This window comes from Sus scrofa, chromosome 5 (assembly GCF_000003025.6).
Source record: "Sus scrofa isolate TJ Tabasco breed Duroc chromosome 5, Sscrofa11.1, whole genome shotgun sequence".
NCBI lineage: Eukaryota > Metazoa > Chordata > Mammalia > Artiodactyla > Suidae > Sus > Sus scrofa.
The window spans coordinates 2,897-20,876 of NC_010447.5; the positions used below are offsets into that span (position 1 = coordinate 2,897).

The 17,980-nt window shown below is 49.0% G+C and overlaps 1 protein-coding gene and 1 pseudogene across 3 annotated transcripts; both read left to right on the plus strand.

Moving 5' to 3' along the window:
- LOC110260600 lies at positions 842–1,488 on the plus strand (annotated as a pseudogene).
- Positions 7,450–17,603, plus strand: RABL2B (RAB, member of RAS oncogene family like 2B). 3 transcript variants are annotated; one of them, XM_021091266.1, is made up of 7 exons: positions 7,450–10,841; positions 12,119–12,198; positions 12,822–12,901; positions 15,111–15,222; positions 15,546–15,643; positions 15,994–16,077; positions 16,263–17,603. In XM_021091266.1, the coding sequence occupies exons 1-7, from the start codon at positions 10,702–10,704 to the stop codon at positions 16,365–16,367; spliced, it is 699 nt and encodes a 232-aa protein (XP_020946925.1). In that variant the 5' UTR covers positions 7,450–10,701; the 3' UTR covers positions 16,368–17,603. The 3 variants fall into 3 exon arrangements, with proteins under 3 accessions (XP_020946925.1, XP_020946923.1, XP_020946924.1); XM_021091264.1 differs by having other exon boundaries at positions 7,584–10,841; positions 15,516–15,643; XM_021091265.1 differs by having other exon boundaries at positions 7,584–10,841; positions 15,549–15,643.

The following is a 17,980-nucleotide window of genomic DNA, read 5'->3' on the forward strand; positions in this document are numbered from 1 at the left end:
GTCAGATGATTTAAGAGCATTAACTTATATGAATGCTAAGCAATAATGATAAGAACAAATGTTCGCAACCTGGGAAACATTCCCCCATGATCTGCTGCGGAGGTGGGGGGCTTCCATGCAGCTAATAAACTGAACAGCTACCAGTGACTGAGCACTTCCTCTGTGGCGGCCTCTGCCTTGAGACTACCTGAAGAGGGAAGAGGGGGCGCCTCCAGCCCCAGCGGATTCATACACCTGCTCTCTGCTGAATCTGCTGTTACAGCTGCAGTCACTGTCTGATGTCACTGGCAGGAGAGTCCCTGAGCCTGACTCACAGAAACCGTAAGAAATAATAAGATGGTTGTTGTTTGGCTCCTCTGAGCTGGAGGTGGTCTGCTACAGAGCAACTGTTTCTGAAACGGGTACGTAAGTATTACTGGAGGAAACAAGCAAGAACTGGTAAAACCGGTGGAGTTCCCGTCGTGGCGCAGTGGTTAAGAAATCCGACTAGGAACCATGAGGTTACGGGTTCGGTGCCTGCCCTTGCTCAGTGGGTTAACGATCCGGCGTTGCCGTGAGCTGCGGTGTAGGTTGCAGATGCGGCTCGGATCCCGAGTTGCTGTGGCTCTGGTGTAGGCCGGCAGCTACAGCTCCGATTCAACCCCTAGCCTGGGAACTTCCATATGCCGCTGGAGCGGCCCAAGAAATAGCAAAAAGAAAAAAAAAGAACTGGGAAAACCGGTGAGGGAAGGAAAGAGCTGACAATGAGAGGTGTCTGTCCTTTGGAAGTTTGTAAAGAGCTAATTACAGCATCTACCACATAGAGAATAGATGTGTGTGTGCGAATGCACATACTCACGGGTGTGTGCGCCAGGCTGGGGAGTGCTGCCACTCTGCATGCCCTACTTTGGGATCTTTGGGAAAATGGGTTTCCTACAAGATCTGTTGTCATGAGGACGCAAAGTGTACACGAAGGAAGTGTGAAGATGTGGAACTGCTGTGACCTGGTTCCCCAGCCGCTCCACGGGGAGGCTCGGACTGGTGTTTGGACCAAGGGGACGGAACCGCTCTCCCATCCTCAGTTCTATGCCTCATGCCCATGCATGTCAATCTGTTAGTAAATACACCACACCGACTCAGATTCCAGGCTCAAGAAAGAAACCGCCCTTTCCGTGTCGACAGCGCTCGCGCCAATACGGTGCATGTTTCTAATACCTGCCAGACTTTCTCTAAGAAGCGGGGCAAGCACCAACCCCGCAAAGTGACACAGTACCAGAGGGCAGGGATTCTCTGTACGCCCCGGGAAAGCGGCGTGATGACAGGAAGCAGAATGGCTGTGGTGGGCAGACTAAGCCGATTTTCCGGAAAAAGGCTAAAACGACAAAGAAGTTTGCGCTGAGGCTTGAATGCCCTAAGCCCAGCTTCAGATCTAAGAGAATGCTGTCTATTAAGAGATGCAAGCATTTTGAGCTGGGAGGAGCTAAAAAGATAAAGGGTTAAGTGATCTAGCTCTGAGTTTCAACCTTTTATTACGAATTTAATAAAATTTTAAGATTAAAAAAAAAAAAGTAAAGAAAGAGACTACCTGGTTTTGAATTCCAGCTTTCTCATCTACTAGCAATGTGGCTCTGAGAATCCAACAACTGGAAATTTATTTTTTTAAAAAAGGAATTGTCCAGAGCCTCCAGGCCCAGGGAAATGAGGGACTGGTTAAGAAAAGCTTAAGTTCTAGAGAGGGAGAAAGGGAGCAGGGGTTATGAGTGAGGAAGACAAAGGGGGAAGGAAGACCTTGAAAGACAGAAATAAGTTCCACAATTTCCCTCAGTACTCGAATCAAGATTCCTTAACTGCCCAGGGTTGTACAAAATGCACGGCTTGCTCAGAGTTCTCTCGTTCAGAAAGGCCTCGCCTGTGGAAAATAGTTCACAGGAATGCGATGTATGCACAAGAAGAGGTGTTTTCAAAGTTCTCCAGAAATAACCAATAATGGAAAAAAATCCAAAAAAAGGAAAGAAGCAAATAAACCCACAGGTATATATAGATATTTGTTGTGCTGAAGCCAGGGGAAGAGACAATTCGACAGCCGTTCCTATTCTAAATCCCAAGTTGTGTCAACTGAAATCATGAAAACAATTTAAGTAGGACAGAAAGGTTGGCCAGCAAAAACAGGTCGTATATTCTCTGAGAAATCCTGTTAGGACTTCTGGTCAGGTGACTCGATACGTGCCTGGCAACCCTTGGACGAGACAACATCAATTTCCAGCCCAGAGAAGCAATACTGGGGTCAAGGGGAGAGAGTGTTACTGAGGCGAGTCTCTTTCTTCAGGCAGAATGACGGCTGGCAAAAGGCCGAGCCAATCTCAGAACATGCCATCTTGAAGGGCATTTCTTTGTCTGTCCAGGCTGCACACACATGGAGACATCCAGGCATTTGGGTGATGCAACCCCCAGCCCAGAGGCGGAGGTCAACATACCGCTGGATGTGCTGGAGAAATCCGTGGTGGGAGAAGCATCCGAATGGCAGGGAGACTGCTGGCCTACTGTGCGCTCCCTGGAGACAGGGGTCTTGCAAATGCTGAGGAGGCTCCACCCCGATTTATGGAAATCAGAGGGGCTGCTGGATCTTCCACAGCCCCAGAAACACAGGGCTCTCATCCACAAGGTGGAGAGCCCGCCCACATGTTTTTCAAAGAGCTGCACAGCTGTGCGGTCACTGGAAACCAAAGGCTTATCAAGACCAAGGACACCATGACAAGACTTTGAGCAAAAGCTGAGAACTCATGGTCATTTAAAATTCCCTTCAAATTTGAGGCCCTGGAAGCAATGCGAGGACCATAAAAGCCCTTTAAAATGACAGGCCAGCTCTGAGTTTCCCAGGCCTTTTGAATGCAGCCACTATGGTCTTCACGGTGAGACAAGTAGACTGACTCTCTAGTTCCGCCCTTGCCATATTCCAGACCTACTGTGCTCTGCTCTGCAGGATTCACACATTTCCACATTCCAAACAGGTGTTCTCACATCGTTCCACACGTTTCCCCTTTCCAAACCTTCCCATGCTCTGCTAGAACTTTCTTTTAGGACTGTGGGTTTTTCAAGTTCTTTTGGCCCCTGATTTTTTTTTTTTTTTTTTTTTTTGGAAACCGTCATAGTCAGCTTTCCTTTCTTGGACCCTAACATTCCTCAGGCCCTCCAGGTCCACTGTGCAAGCCTGTCAAAATATTTTTCCATAGTGCAAATAAAATTATTTTGACATCAGTGGGGGCAGCTCTGTTGGACGGAACAGCCTCAATTTCCAGCCCAGAGGGGAAATACTATGGTTATGGAGAAACAGTGTTATTATGAATCGACTCTCTTTCATATGGGCAAAATAACTGATGGCAAATGCCAAGCCAATCTCTGCACATGTCTCTAGAAGGGTATTTCTATGTCTATCCAGGCTGCACACTCAGGGAGGCACAGGCATTTGTGCGATGCAGATGCAGATGTCAGCGCTGCGCTGGATGTGCAGGGCGTGCTGGAGAAATCATGGTGCGAGCACCAGCTGGACAGCAGGGAGACATCTGACCACCTCTGCTCTCCCCGGAGGCAGGGGTCTTGTAAATACTGCGGACAATCTGCCCCGATTTGTGGAAAACATCTGGGCTGTGGCTCTTCCCCTTCACTGGAAACACAGGTTCTCATCAGGAAAGCCGAGAGCCTGCCCACATGTTTGTAAAACAGCTGCCCAGCAGCACGTGTCGCTGGATTCAGAGGACTTATCTAAGTCAAGGACACCACCGACACCACTTCCTGTGTAATTCAGCGACCGAACCATACTCATTAAACATCCCTTCCGATGTGTAGACCTGGAAACAAATAGAGGAAACCAGGGGCCTCTGCAATGAAAGGCCAGCTCAGCGGCCCCCAGGCCCTTTGGATGGTGCCACAGCGGTCTTCCCGACGGCCAAGGAATGCCGACTCTCTGGTTCACACCCTGCCATATGCCAGACATACCCTGCTGGGCTCTGTCGATTCCACACCTTTCCACATTCCACACATACGTACCCTTTTGCACCTTTCCCCACTGCACACATACTTCAGCTCTGCTCTCCTTTCCTTGCAAGAATGTGGGTTTTCCAAAATCTTTGAGGCCCTTGTTTATTTTCTGAAACGGACAAAATCCCCGCTCTCCCCTCTTTGGCTTGCCAATTCCCCCAGCATCTCTTGGTCCACTGGGCATTCCATGCCTCAAGAATTTTCCTCCTTGTAAATAAGTACCTTTCAATTCAGATAGGAAATGGGAAGACGGATCTATCACTCCACCTGTTGTATAAAATCCTTCTGCTCTTTCCATAGACACCAGTGTAAATTCAATCTCCAACAACAAACACCTCCACAGTCCAGTGTTTTACTGGCTGTCCACAAGCAGAGTTGATTTTTCCCACCGGGCCACCGACATCAAATAAATTAATAGAGAGAAAATGGTAGACAGATTGATAGATTGGACGATCAATAAATAGATAGAGACATAGGATGGGAGGAGGCAAGATGGTGGAAGAATAAGAGGAAGCACTCACCCTCTCCCACAAACACATCAAAAAACCCATCTACATGTAAAGTGACTTGCACAGGACATCAACTGGAATGCTGGCAGAAGAAGTTCTGCTTCCAAAAAGGGCAAGAAACTCTTGACATAACTGGACAGAACAAAGGAAAAGAGAGAGAGAGAAAAGGGACCATGACAGGACTAGCATTCCCGAGAGGGAGCTCTCAAGGAGAAAGGGAACCCACACCTTGGGAAGTCACCAAACCAACGGAAAGATCAGCAGAATCGGAGGGACCTCCGAGACAGAGGAAATCGCAGCAGCAGGCCTGAGAACCGAAAGGCCGAGTGAGAGAAGCACAGATCATCTGAACCACTGGCCCAGACGCCACAGCTTGAGACGCTTGGGTGGGGGCTGGGTGCTGAGACTCAGGCTCCGGAGGTCCGACCCTGGGAGCGGGCTGGGGCTGGGGGTGTGGAGACAGCCTAAGGGGGTGGGGAGCGGCGCACCAAGGGCCGGGGAGTGGAAAGCCCGGGGAGTGGAAAGCCCAGCGGCAGAGGGAAACCAGGAGAAGGCCTGGACCCGCAGGAGAGATAAGGCGTCATTGTTGGGGACGGGAGAGGAGAAGGGGCGGGCCGCCGCCACAGCCGACTCCTTGGGCCCCAGAGTGCCAGCTTGCCTGCCAGCTCGTAGGGGGCGAAGTGTCCCCGGTGCAGCAACCCCCCACGCCGAATGGCCAGAAGCCACATGCCCGCCCCCCGCACTCTGGGCCGTCCCGCCCGCAGGAAGCCACAAACGCACCGCTCTAGACTGTGCATCTTAGGCGCAGCCTCCTCTTGCGACCAGAAGTCGCTTAGTGGCCCACCGCAGACCTGGTGTCTCCAGCAGCGGGAAGCCGCTTGCTGGCCCGCGGTGGACCGGACCCGCAGGTGGCGGGAGCAAACCACCACAATTATTCCGGACTCCAGAGGTGGGCGTGGGCTGCCGCAGCTGGGACTATCTCGACAAAAATCCCTTGCAGCCCCGGCCACTCCGGAGGGCCTCACAGAGAAGGACACACAATGAAACACCACCTGACGTTGCTCTTGCTCCCTGGGAGCACACACGCCCTGCAGCTGCCACTCCCAAACGTTCTGGGAGGGGCCCAGAGGCTTGGTCACTGTCCCTTCCTAGGAACCTGCAACGAAGAGCACCTTGCTCAGCTCATCCTGCGGGGGCTAAGCAGGACCAGGTGGCAGGGGTAAACCACCACAGTTACCTCTGGCTCTAGAGGTGGCAGTGGCCGGACACCACCAGGGGTCAGTGAACAGGCACCAACTGCAGCCCCATTCACCTCAAGGGCACCACAGAGGACAGCATTGTGACCGAACCAACTATTGGTGGTCCCGTACCCTTGGGAACACACCGGCCCTAGCACTGCCACTGCTGAATGTTCAGGGCAGTGCCCACATGCCAGATCTCTGTCATGTCTCAGGATCCTGCAGCTGGGAAGCGCCCGTGCAGCACCTCCTATGTGGGCTAAGCAAGACGGATCACCTCATGCACGGTCTGCAGGTGGCGGAGGCAAACCACCTCAGCTATCACTGAAGCTAGAGACGGTCACGGCCCACTCCCACTAGAGGTTCCTGAACAGGCACCAGCTGCGGTTCCAATCACCTCAGAGGAGGGCACTTGCAATCAAACACAAGCCGTTTTCGCTCTCACTCCCCGGGGAACTCACGCACCCTGTTGCAGCTACAGCCAAATGCTCTGGTCAACTTGCAGATCCATCTAGAGCTCATTACCTCTTCCCAGGGCCCTGTAAATAAAAGTCAACTGTGCCACCTTCCTGTAGGTCTTTGCTCCTGCTGAGAGCCCAACAACCAGGCACTGAATGCTGGCCCTACCCATTGCCCCCTTCCCCCTGAAAACACACTGAGCATCCTGGGGCTAACAGACTGCTCACACCAAAGAAAGACACAGCAAAGATTCAAACTCCCACACCAAAAATAAATAGTAACTCCCCCCAAAAATTCAAAGAGATACTCTTGCTAGAAATAGACTTACAAGACTACGGTTTGGCTTCCCCAAACTCACAGAGAAAGAAAAACACAAGCAAGATGAGGAAGCTCAGAAACCATTCCCAGTTAAAACAGGAGACTTCACCTAAAGCAGTCAACAATGAAACAGACCCCTGCAGTCTGACAGACATTGAGTTCAAAAGGGAGACAGTGAAAATACTGACGGAATTAAGAGAGGATATGAACGGTAATGCAGATTCCCTCAGAAAGGAACTAGAAAATATAAGGAGGAGCCAAGAAAAACTAGAAAATTCATTTGCAGAGATACAAACTGAGATAAAGGCAATAAAGACCATAATTGTGTTTAGTTTATTGTTTGTACTGTGCTATTTTGAGTCCCTTCCTTCTTTGTATAATTTTTTGTTTTTTATTAATGGTTGCCTTGGAAATTATAATTCATGTCTAATACTTATAACATCCTGTTTGAATACCAACCTAGTTATAATAGCACACAAACACTCAGCTCCTGCAGAACTCTATCCCTCTCCTCTGTGTTGCTTAGTCACAAATTACATCTTTATACATTAAGTGCTCATTAACATAGATTTGAAATTATAGTTTTATGTATTTGTCTTTTACATCATGTAGGAAAAAAGACAAGTTACAAACCAAAAGTACAAGAATACTGGTTTTGAGATCTACCTATGTAGCTACCATTACTGAGGTCTTTATGTCTTCATGCAGCTCCAGGCTACTTTCTAGCATCCTTTCATTTCAACCTAGGCGATTCTCTTTACCGTTTCTTATAAGACAGATCTACTGGTAATGAGCCACATAAGCTTATGTTTATCTGGGAATGTCTTAGTTTCTCCAAAATTCTTTTTTTTTTTTTTTTTTTGTCTTGTTGCCATTTCTTGGGCCACTCCCGCGGCATATGGAGGTTCCCAGGCTAGGGTCCAATCGGAGCTGTACCCACCGGCCTACACCAGAGCCACAGCAACTCGGGATCCGAGCCACGTCTGCAACCTACGCCACAGCTCATGGCAATGCCGGATCATTAACCCACTGAGCAAGGCAGGGACCGAACCCGCAACCTCATGGTTCCTAGTCGGATTCGTTAACCACTGTGCCACGACGGGAACTCCCGTCTCCAAGATTCTTGAAGGATAGTTTGCTGAACATAGAATTCTTCATTGACAAGTTCGTTTGGGTTTTTTCAGGACTTTAAATATGTCATTCAACTGCCTTTTGACCTGAGTTGTGAATGATGAGAAATTGTCTGTTTATCTGATTGAGAATTTTGTCTTTGGGTTTGGACAGTTTGCTTATAATGTCGATCTCCGAGTTTGTCCTGCTTGGAGTTTGTTGAGCTTCCTGGTTGTGTATATTCATGTCTTGCATAGAGTTTGGAAAGTTTTTAGACACTATTTCTTCGCATATTTTGTCAGCCCCCACCCCCTTCAGTTTATGAAACACATGTAGTATGACTTATGCTGTCTCACAGGCTCCTTAGGCACTGGTCACTTTTACTTATGTTTCTCTCTGCTTCTCAGACTGGATCACTTCAGTTACCTCATCTTTAAGTTTGCTGATCCTTTCTTCTGCCTGCTTAAGTATGCTGTTGAAACCCTCTACTGAGTTTCTCATTTAAATTATTGTGCTTTTCAACTCCAGAGTATCTGTTTGGTTCTTATCATAATTTCTATCTCTTTATTAATATTCTCATTCTGTTTACACATTACTTGCTGGTTTCCTTTAGCTTTTTGAGTATATTTAAGATCATTGGTTTAACATCTTCGACTAGTAATTCCAGGGTCTGGATTTCCTCATTGGTTGTTTCTGTGGAATTCTTTTTATCATATGAATGGGCTATACCTTCCTATTTCTTTGTATGCTTTCTGCTTTTCTGATTGAGAATGAGACATTCAGAGTATTTTTTTCTTTTTAAGGCCACACCTATAGCATATGGAAGTTCCCAGGGGTCGAATCAGAGCTGCAGCTGTGGTCTACACCACAGCCACAGTAACACCAGATCTGAGCTGCACCTGTGACCTGTGCTGCAGCTCGCAACTAATGCCGAATCCTTAACCGACTGAGCAAGGCCAGGGATCGAATACACATACTCACGGACGCTATGTCAGGTTCTTAATCCACTGAGCCACAGTGGGAACTCCCATCCTGAGTACTTTAATGTGGTGACTTTGGACTCAGATACTCCCACTCATCAAGGATGGCTCATTTCTGCTTAATTAGGTCTAGAGCATCCATTTTTAACTTTTCTGTACTATTTTTGCTATGTGTATGTTCCTTGTGTGTGGTCACTGATATTTCTGTTCCATTATCTGTGGTCAGATAGTGACCTGACAAAGCTTTTCTCAAATGTTCAGCTCCAAAAAGGGAAAGAAAACCCAAGGTATTCCTATCCTTTTCATTTCTGGTAGGTGCTAGCAGAGGAAGCTTGAACCCTGAGAGAGCTGAGGTCTGATTCCTCAGGGATCTACCAACTTACCAAAACACTCAAGCCCAACTTTTTGAGGACAGAATTTCTACTGCCAGCCAGACCCTTGGAGCACAGGTCACTGCAGAGCCGCAGCAGCCTGAGGGGTGGGTGGTGGTTGCTGGCTTGTGCGTGTCATTCTGTGCCAGACCGCACTCTCCTGACTGTGGTGTCCGGTCAGGTTCCAGAGTTCAGAACTACCTGTTTCTGATCTTTTTTTTTCTAGTTTACTGGTTATTTTAGTCGAGGGAGCGACCCCTAGAACTTCCAGTTCCACCATTTTGTGTAATGTCTCAAGATTCAGTTTTTTATACATGGATAATATCTAATTGTTCCCACACCACTAACTGATAGAACAATCGTTTGCCCCACCGAATTCCAGTAATGCTTTTGTTCCAAATCCAGTAACCATACATGTATATATTTTAAGAGCCTGTCTGTTGTCTGTCTTCACCCACCAGAATGAAAGCTTCATAAAGAAGGGATTTTCATCTGTTTTGTTCAGTGTTACATCATGGCACCTAGAATAGTATCTGGCAAATGGCAAGCACTCAGTTAAAAAAAAAAAAAAAATGGCAGGAATTAAATGTATTTGTCATGTTTATGATATTAGACACAATACTGCAGTGAATTTTATGCCTAACATCTTGGGCACACATCCTATTAGACTTGGGGTAAAATTGCCAAGTTTGAGGATTAGCTCAAACTTTAAGACAATCCAGTTACTCCAAAATAGTGACGTTACATTTGCAGTCCTCCCAGCACAGTGCAAGAGTTTCTGGTGCCCCACGAAAGCTCCAACATTTAGTGTCACACGACTTTTCCAGTTTTGCTAATCTGAAGGGTGTGGGTGCTACTTCATTTTATTTTACTTTGCATTAAAATCAGTAAATTAAAAGATTGATCATCTTTTCATATTTGTTAGCCATTTATCTGTGACTTGCCTGTTCATATTCTTAGGACCCAGGTTGTGCGCGTGTTCTCTCATTCACATATCAGAACCATTTGCTGTTTCTGTACATTAATTCTTTGTCAGTGATTGGCATGGAACCCCGAGGCGGGTTTTTTCCTTTCATTTTGAAATAAGATTTACAGGATGTTGCAGAGTCCAGAGGAGGCCTGTGTGCCCTTCACTCATGTCTTAGCCATAGTATGATACCAAATTCAGGAGATTGGTACTAGTTCAGTGCGTGTGTATAGTTCTGTGTCATTTTGTCCTGTGTGTAGATTCGCAGGAGCATCACTGGAATCAGGATACAAAGGCTCTTCCGTCGCGGCAGAGGCCTTGGTCCCGCTGCTCATTTAGAGCCACACCCACCCCACTTCACCCTGTACCACCCCAGCCCCTGTGCTCACTACTCCACTCCCTCTCTATAATTACGTCATCTTGTGTAAAAGGCATTATACAGCATGTGACCTTTTTCACTCAGCGTAATACCCTTAATAGCCACCCAAATTGTTTTGTGTCTCTGTAGTTTGTTCCGTTTTACTGCTGAGTAGTAGCCCATGGTATAGATGCACCACGGTTTGTTTACTCCCTGAAAGGAGTAAGCCGGGGCCCCTGCCCGCGGGAGAAGCCTATGTGGGTGCTCGTGGGTTGCTGTTATAGCCAAGGGACAGCAGGAACTTCAGAAGAGACAGGAAGAGGATAGATGCTTCTCGGCCATTGTCCTTGAAGGAAAACTGTGTAGCTGTGGAAGGAATGGGAGGGGAAGCTGTCTTCCAGGTTTTCAACCCCTTGGGCAGCACGACAGAATCAGGAGGAGGAGTGTGGAGGGAAGCCCCTGACCTCCTTGCACGTTCTCCTTACAGACTCATGGAGAGATTTCTCATGGACGGATTGTATCCTTCACGGTTGAAATGTTCCCATTCCTGTGGCCCTTCCTACCCTCATGCCAGCTCAGCCCCACTGCCCACCCTGGACTCTCACGGGCTGACCCACATGGCGTCACATGTAATTAATGCTGCGTGTTTTAAGGCCTACTCGCATTTGGATTTGCTTTCTATTAGGAAGGTAGTAGAATGGCTATCAGCACCTAGTCAGATGCCTGGATGCAAACCCCACTCCCTCCTTCTCAGTAGCCCTGTTGCTCTTAGTAACCCTGGTGTTCTTAGTTAGAACTTAGCACTGAGGTCACTTAGCATCTCTGACCTAAGTGCTTGGGCTCTCAGATCTTTTTTTTTTTTTCTTTTGGCCGTGCTCTCTTCGTATAGAAGTTCCCAGGCCAGAGATCGAACCTGTGCCATAGCAGCGACCAAACCCACTGTAGTGACAATGCGAAAATGCCGGACCCTTAACCTGCTTGTGTCACAAGAAAACTCCATGGCTCTCTAATATTTAAAAATTCTCTGGTATGAATCAACTTTCTAAAATAGGAACTGCCAGCCCCAGCCTCCTAACATGAGTTGTTGCTTTGTGCAGGTATGGAATGAGACTGTCCCTGGCAACTAGGATGGTTTCTTTCTTTTCTTTTTCTTTAATGCTTTGGCTGCCCCATGGCATATGGAGCTCCTGGGCCAGGGATCAGATCTAAGCCAAAGTTGTGACCTAGGCTGCAGCTGCAGCAATGCCAGATCCTTAACCCACTGTGCTGGACTAGGATCCAGCTTGTGTCCCAGTGCTCCCAAGACACCACCAATCCCATTACGCCGCAGCGGGAGCTCCTAAGATGGCTTCTTGAAGCTTCCCAAGTGATCCGTTGAGAACTGTGCATGAAAAGAGCCCTGGAGCCTCCTGCTCCCTGCCCTGGGCCCCACCCCCAAGGTAGAGTCTGAGTTTCTCTCTCTTCACATTCTGCCAAGTTCTCTTTGCACCCACCCACTTGCATCATCCTAGCTCTGGTGGTTAAACCACATTGCATCTTGCAGCTTCAGGAAGTATTGTTTTCCCATGGATTAAGATGCTCGGGACCTAATCCCAGCCTCTCCCACGCCTCACCTTTCCTTTGTTTCCTTGGATACTCGAGGCTGATCCTCTGTCTGTAACATTCATTCAATTTAAAATCTAAATAACTTTTTTTTTTTTCTAAGGAGAGAGAAGGCCCATTCCAACAACTACCTCCCCCCGCACCTTTCTTACCTCTCTTTTTATTCATCTTTGCTCCTTGACCTAAGTGCAGTCAGCCGCAGCAGCTGTCCACGTATGCCCTCACCCTGTACAAGCACAGGGCCACAGTCGACGGCAAGACCGTCCTCGTGGGTGAGCTGCACAGGGCCAAGCCACACCGCCTGCAGAGGGAAGAGCAGGGGTGGGAGGGAGGGAGACCCCAGGCACAAATAAGGAGTGGGAGGTGCCCCCAGAGAGCCAGGGAGGCAGGGAGGCTGGGAGGAGGCCCACGGGTTCCGTTCCAGCACACTAGCCTGTGTGAAGAGATGACAGATGTGGTCTGAGTATTGTCTTCTGCACAGGGTTTGGCCTTAAGTGGAGTCACAGCCTTTCCCTTGGCCAGGCCACACATCCAGCCTGACTGTGTCACCCTCTGTGACGAGCGCACATGGGAATTGGCCTAGTTTTGATGACCTTGGAGGGTCCCACATCTTGTGGGTAGGGGAAGGAGGGCTCTGACCCTCTCCCTCTTAGCGCTTCCTGTCTACGTTCCCCTTCCTCCTGGCCCCATGGCTCCCTCTCACCCACCCCATGCATACCCAGTGCCTTATGTCCTAACGACACACCTGGCAGCTGTGTGGTCTCTGTTCCTCCTTGTTCCCCGCGACGCGTGCCTGTGTTTCTGAACAGGGAGACCACACAAAGATGCTTCGAGTATCCAGGGCTCCCTGCCCGCAAGCCCCTATCGGGCCGTCAATGCTGTGTTCGTATTGCAGACTTTTGGGACACAGCAGGCCAGGAGCGGTTCCAAAGCATGCACGCCTCCTACTACCACAAGGCCCACGCCTGCATCATGGTATGAGACCAGCTGGGAGGAAGAGCCTCTGGCCAAGTCTGGCCTGAGAGGCAAAGGGATAAGGGGCCCAGCAAGACTGAGCCCTCCCCACCAGGGCTGGATGCCAGGAGATTGGGAGTGGGAGGGATCTGGGCAGGTTTCAGACTGCACATGCTCCCCAGAGGTTCTGAGTGAGAACATGCCGGGGGGGGCGGGTATGGAGGCAGCTTTCGAGCAGGAGAAGCGAGTTCAGGGCTTTATCATCAAGCAGAGTATCAGTGAGGCCAACACAGCTCCTTCCTCATGAGGCCTCCCTCAACCTCTGCTCTCTAGGGGTGGGCGCTGGGCTGAGTGGGCCCTGTGGTTCCCAGGGAACTTTCCCTTCAAAACTGGCCCCTTCCTCCCTCTCACGTAGCCGCTCGCATTGCTGTCTGGAACACAGTCCCCAGGTGTCCACCCCAGTAGCCAGGGGTGAACCTGACACTCGGCTATAGTCAAGGACAGAGAGAAGGGCCTCCTGCCCTTGACCTCCACTCTCAGGCCCTCCTGTCCCTTAGGTTCAAAATCCTGTGAAATTTTCCAAAATGTGATGCTAGTACCTAGAAGGGGACAAAACCAAAGAGGGTGACAGGGTTAGATGAGAGGCGACAGAGCAGTGCCAGAAGTGACACTGCCCCGACACATCTCTGTTAGCTCCTTTTGGACCCTCTTCTGAGGCTCAGGGGTGTCTGTCCTGCCAGCACCCTGCCTTCCTATATCTGCAGGTGCCCACCACCAGCCCCTGTGTGGCCTTGCAGGTAGAAAGTGCTCGACTTCTTGTGACCACGTGGGGATCTGACGGTCCCAGAGAGAGCTAGGAATTCACCTTCCACTCGAAACCCCGAAGGGTATGCTCCTCAGTTTAACCAGCTACCTCTTAGTTCTCAAAACAAGGAAAGGAAGCTCAGGAAGCCAGACCTGGACAATAGGTGCCTGATGGTGATCATGGGAGATGTGAAGCAGCTTCCAGAAATTTTGTTATAAGAGTATTTTAAAAGAAGTCTTTATTGGGGAAAGCAGTGTGGTCATTTGTTGAAATTGGGCCTGTGGACTCTGCCATAGAAGAGCCTCCCAGGGGGACCTCCTGCTGCCTCAGGTGTGACAGCTGCTGACTGGAGCCCAGCGCCATGCAAGGCAAGCCTCTGGCCCTGGGAATGCTGCCTCCATGAAGGGCTGGCTTGTTTAGCTCTACCATCCAAACAGGTTACAGGTTCTCCTTCTCAGTCCATTGCTGTGCTATGTTTGAGCCTGTGAATCTGTTCGCAGGATGGCTCAGAAACAGGAAGCTGGCCTTTGAGGAGCTCCTATAAGGGGCTAGAAGGATCTCTCTAGTGGCACCTTGAAGCATCTTGGGACTCCTGGCCTCCTTGTCCTTAGAGCTAGTTGCAGTGCTCATGCTTCTTGCTGCTATTTTTAAATAGGTAAAAACTGTAAATTATAAAAAGCTAATAAAATTATGATAAGCTCCAAAATAATAAAAGACAAATTATATTTTAAAAGTTTAAAATACAAAATTAAAAGCTGAAAATTAAAAGCAACTAAAATAATTAAAAGGAAATTCTAGAAACATTTAAAATTATTATAAAGGAGTTTTTAAACAGAGTTTAAGCAGTAGTAAGTTTAGACTAAGAGGGGTTCCCGTCGTGGCGCAGTGGTTAACGAATCCGACTGGGAACCATGAGGTTGCGGTTCAATCCCTGGCCTTGCTCAGTGGGTTAATGATCCGGCGTTGCCGTGAGCTGTGGCGTAGGTTGCAGACGTGGCTCGGATCCCGAGTTGCTGTGGCTCTGGTGTAGGCCGGTGGCTACAGCTCCGATTAGACCCCTAGCCTGGGAAACTCCGTATGCCGCGGGAACAGCCCAGGAAATAGCAAAAAGACCAAAAAAAAGATTAGACTGAGAAAAAAAAGCTTACAATTTGTAATAGACTTATTGATGAGTAAAAGGATACAATTTGGTTAAAGTAGGCAAATAAGATTAGGTGACAAGAGGCAGGGTCTAGAGGGATTCACCGAGAAGGGTGGGCCAGGCACAGCCTTTGTTGTTGGAGAGGCTGCCGCTCAGAGTTGGTGTGTGGTCAGAGTTGCCAAGCATGTGGCCCAGCCCGTGATCACCTGTGTGTGTGTCATCTGGGGGCGTCTTGCAGAGACACTGACACACCTGGGCTGTCTTCCTTCCTCTGGTCATTGCAGGTGTTTGATGTGCAGAGGAAAATCACCTACAAGAACCTGGGCACCTGGTATACAGAGCTTCGGACGTTCAGGCCAGAGATTCCGTGCATCGTGGTGGCTAATAAAATCGATGGTAAGGCCACCCCTGCATCTGGGTGCCAGCAATCGTTGGGGGGGCCACCGTGACACATTTCCTTTCCTCTCCTGGGGCAGCGAACCGTCAGCGATCCATTCTCCTTCCCAACACACGGTCTTTGGTTCTCAGTAAATACCCACCCGAGCCAACCTGCCCTCTGCTCGAGACACAGTTCCCAGTTAAATGAACTCTTTCTAGGACACGTCCCCTGACTGTCCCTGCTCGTCCCACTTCCTACAGTGGGGACCTCCAGTGACCCACCCCGCAAAACTCTCCCTTTCCCTTGGTAGACAGGCCAGTGTCCTGCCTTCTCTCTACAGCAGACATAAAGATGACCCAAAAAAGCTTCAATTTTGCCAGAAAGTTCTCCCTGCCCCTGTACTTTGTCTCAGCTGCTGATGGTACGAACGTCGTGAAGGTAAGGAAACTACAGAGCCAGTCTAGTAAAGCCAAGAAGGGCTGGCTGTGGGGAGGATGGAGAGGATGGGCGTTTTGGGGGGCCATGGTGAGCATGTGATGACAGGAAGGGGGCATTGTGAGGATTAAGGGAAGTGATGGGTTGGACTTGGTGAAGAAAAGGTACATCGACCATGCGTGGGGGCAGGGTAATAGAGCAAAGGTCAACTGAGGAGTGGCCCTGCTGATTTAGGGTGGGGTGTTGGTGGATTTAGGACGGGGATGGGGCCAGTGAGTACTGGGCAGGCAGAGTCCAGGCCGCTGGCACTCAGGGCCCTATTTTCCTTCCCACCACCTCCACCTTACCTGCAGCTCTTCAATGATGCGATTCGATTAGCTGTGTCTTACAAACAGAACTCCCGGGACTTCATGGATGAAGTTTTGCAGGAGCTTGAGGTAGGTCAGGTCCAAATGTCAGGTGGCATAGAGAGAATGGCCTCTCTTCGATGGGGCGCAGAACGTAACCCAGTAGGCTGGCTTTGCAGGCAACTCACACTTGTCATGGGCACTGCCCCCAAGAGGTGTCAGAGCTACAGTTGGGCAAATGCAAGGCCAAGCCTCACCTACAGCCTTGTTCACAGAACTTCGACTTGGAGCAGAAGGAGGAGGATGCACTGGACCAGAAGGAGGAGGATGCGCTGGACCAAGAGCAGCGTGGCACAACCAAGAGCCCGTCTCCCTCCTGAGTCACAGAAGGAGCGCTCTCCATGGCTGACCAGGGGGAGGGAGGGTGTGCAGAACTCCTCTGCCGTCAGCAGTCCTTCACCTCTCAGTCGAGAAAACTCCCAGGCCCTGCTCTGCTTCCTCTAAACCCACCCATCCTGTTCGCCTCCCCACTTCCATGACCCGTCCGCAGTACTTCCCTCCCCTGCAGGCAGAGGCAGGGATGGGGTCAGCACCAGCAGCCCCATCCGCAGGTACAGGAGTCCACACCAGCCCCTGAGCCAGAATTAGGGGTAGAGTAGCATCATAACCCTCCCCCGCGTTCTGTGGGACAGTGAAGAGAATCAGGGAACATTCTGTGTGTGTGGCTCTAAAATAAAGGGAAATTTATGTTGGTTTTTTTTTTTTTTTTACTTTATTTTTTTTTATTTTTATTTTTTTTTTAATTTTCCCACTGTACAGCAAGGGGGTCAGGTTATCCTTAGATGTATACATTGCAGTTACAGTTTTTTCCCCCACCCTTTCTTCTGTTGTGACATGAGTATCTAGACATAGTTCTCAATGCTATTCAGCAGGATCTCCTTGTAAATCTATTCTAGGTTGTGTCTGATAAGCCCAAGCTCCTGATCCCTCCCACTCCCTCCCCCTCCCATCAGGCAACCACAAGTCTCTTCTCCAAGTCCATGATTTTCTTTTCTGAGGAGATGTTCATTTGTTGGGTTTTTTTTTTTTTTACCTTCCCAGAACTGACCTCAGGGCCTCTTCATTGCTTTTCTTTTCCTCTTTAGTCTCTCAACTAAATCAGCCATTTGAAGAAGGGCTCTTGGGGAGCTCTTCTAGGTGTGGCCAGTACCTTGGTGAACAGCAGGGCCAAGATCACAGTCCCAAGTTTGCTGTTAAAATCAAGTGAACACTGGTGACAGGTCTGGCTGTTCTTGGTGATAAACAAACATTGCTGTAGACATCGAGGGTTAGTCCACAAGCCACATCCATTTGCGTTATAAGAAACTGACTTTAAGAAAGCTTCCTTTAAAACCCTTATTTCACTGTATGAGACTTTCCTTTTTTTTTTTTTTTTGAGGACTTAGTGTGGACGTTGTACCTCCTTGGGAGGCAAGGGCAGCCAAGAACTCCTGCTGCCTTTTCCACTTATCTCCAAGACTGGTGGTTCACCAGGATGTTTTATGATCATCTTGTGCATCATTTCCATTGTTTTTATTTATTTTTCTATTTATAGTAAAGCTTGAATTACATCAACATTGAGTAGTTGGCCTGCTTTGTGGGCGGGTATGTCTCTGAGCAAAAGTCACCAAAGACCTTGCAGATCATCAGCCATGTCAACAAAGGAAGCAGGTTCGTGCTTGATGTATTGTGGCAGAGACCGCTTCAGCGGAATTTGGTGCTTTTAAAACACGGCTATTTATTTAGGAGTCCAGAACAAACATTTCTACCCTTTAAATTCCTGATGCCTACAGTGTCAACTGAAGAGATTTAATCTTAGCGGGAAATTTCAGGAATGCGTTGCCCTGGTGAGGTGGGCTTTTTGTTGTTGTTGTTGTTGTTGCCTTTTTTAGGGCTGCACACATGGCACATGGAGGTTCCCAGGCTAGGGGTCGAATCGGAGCTGTAGCCACCA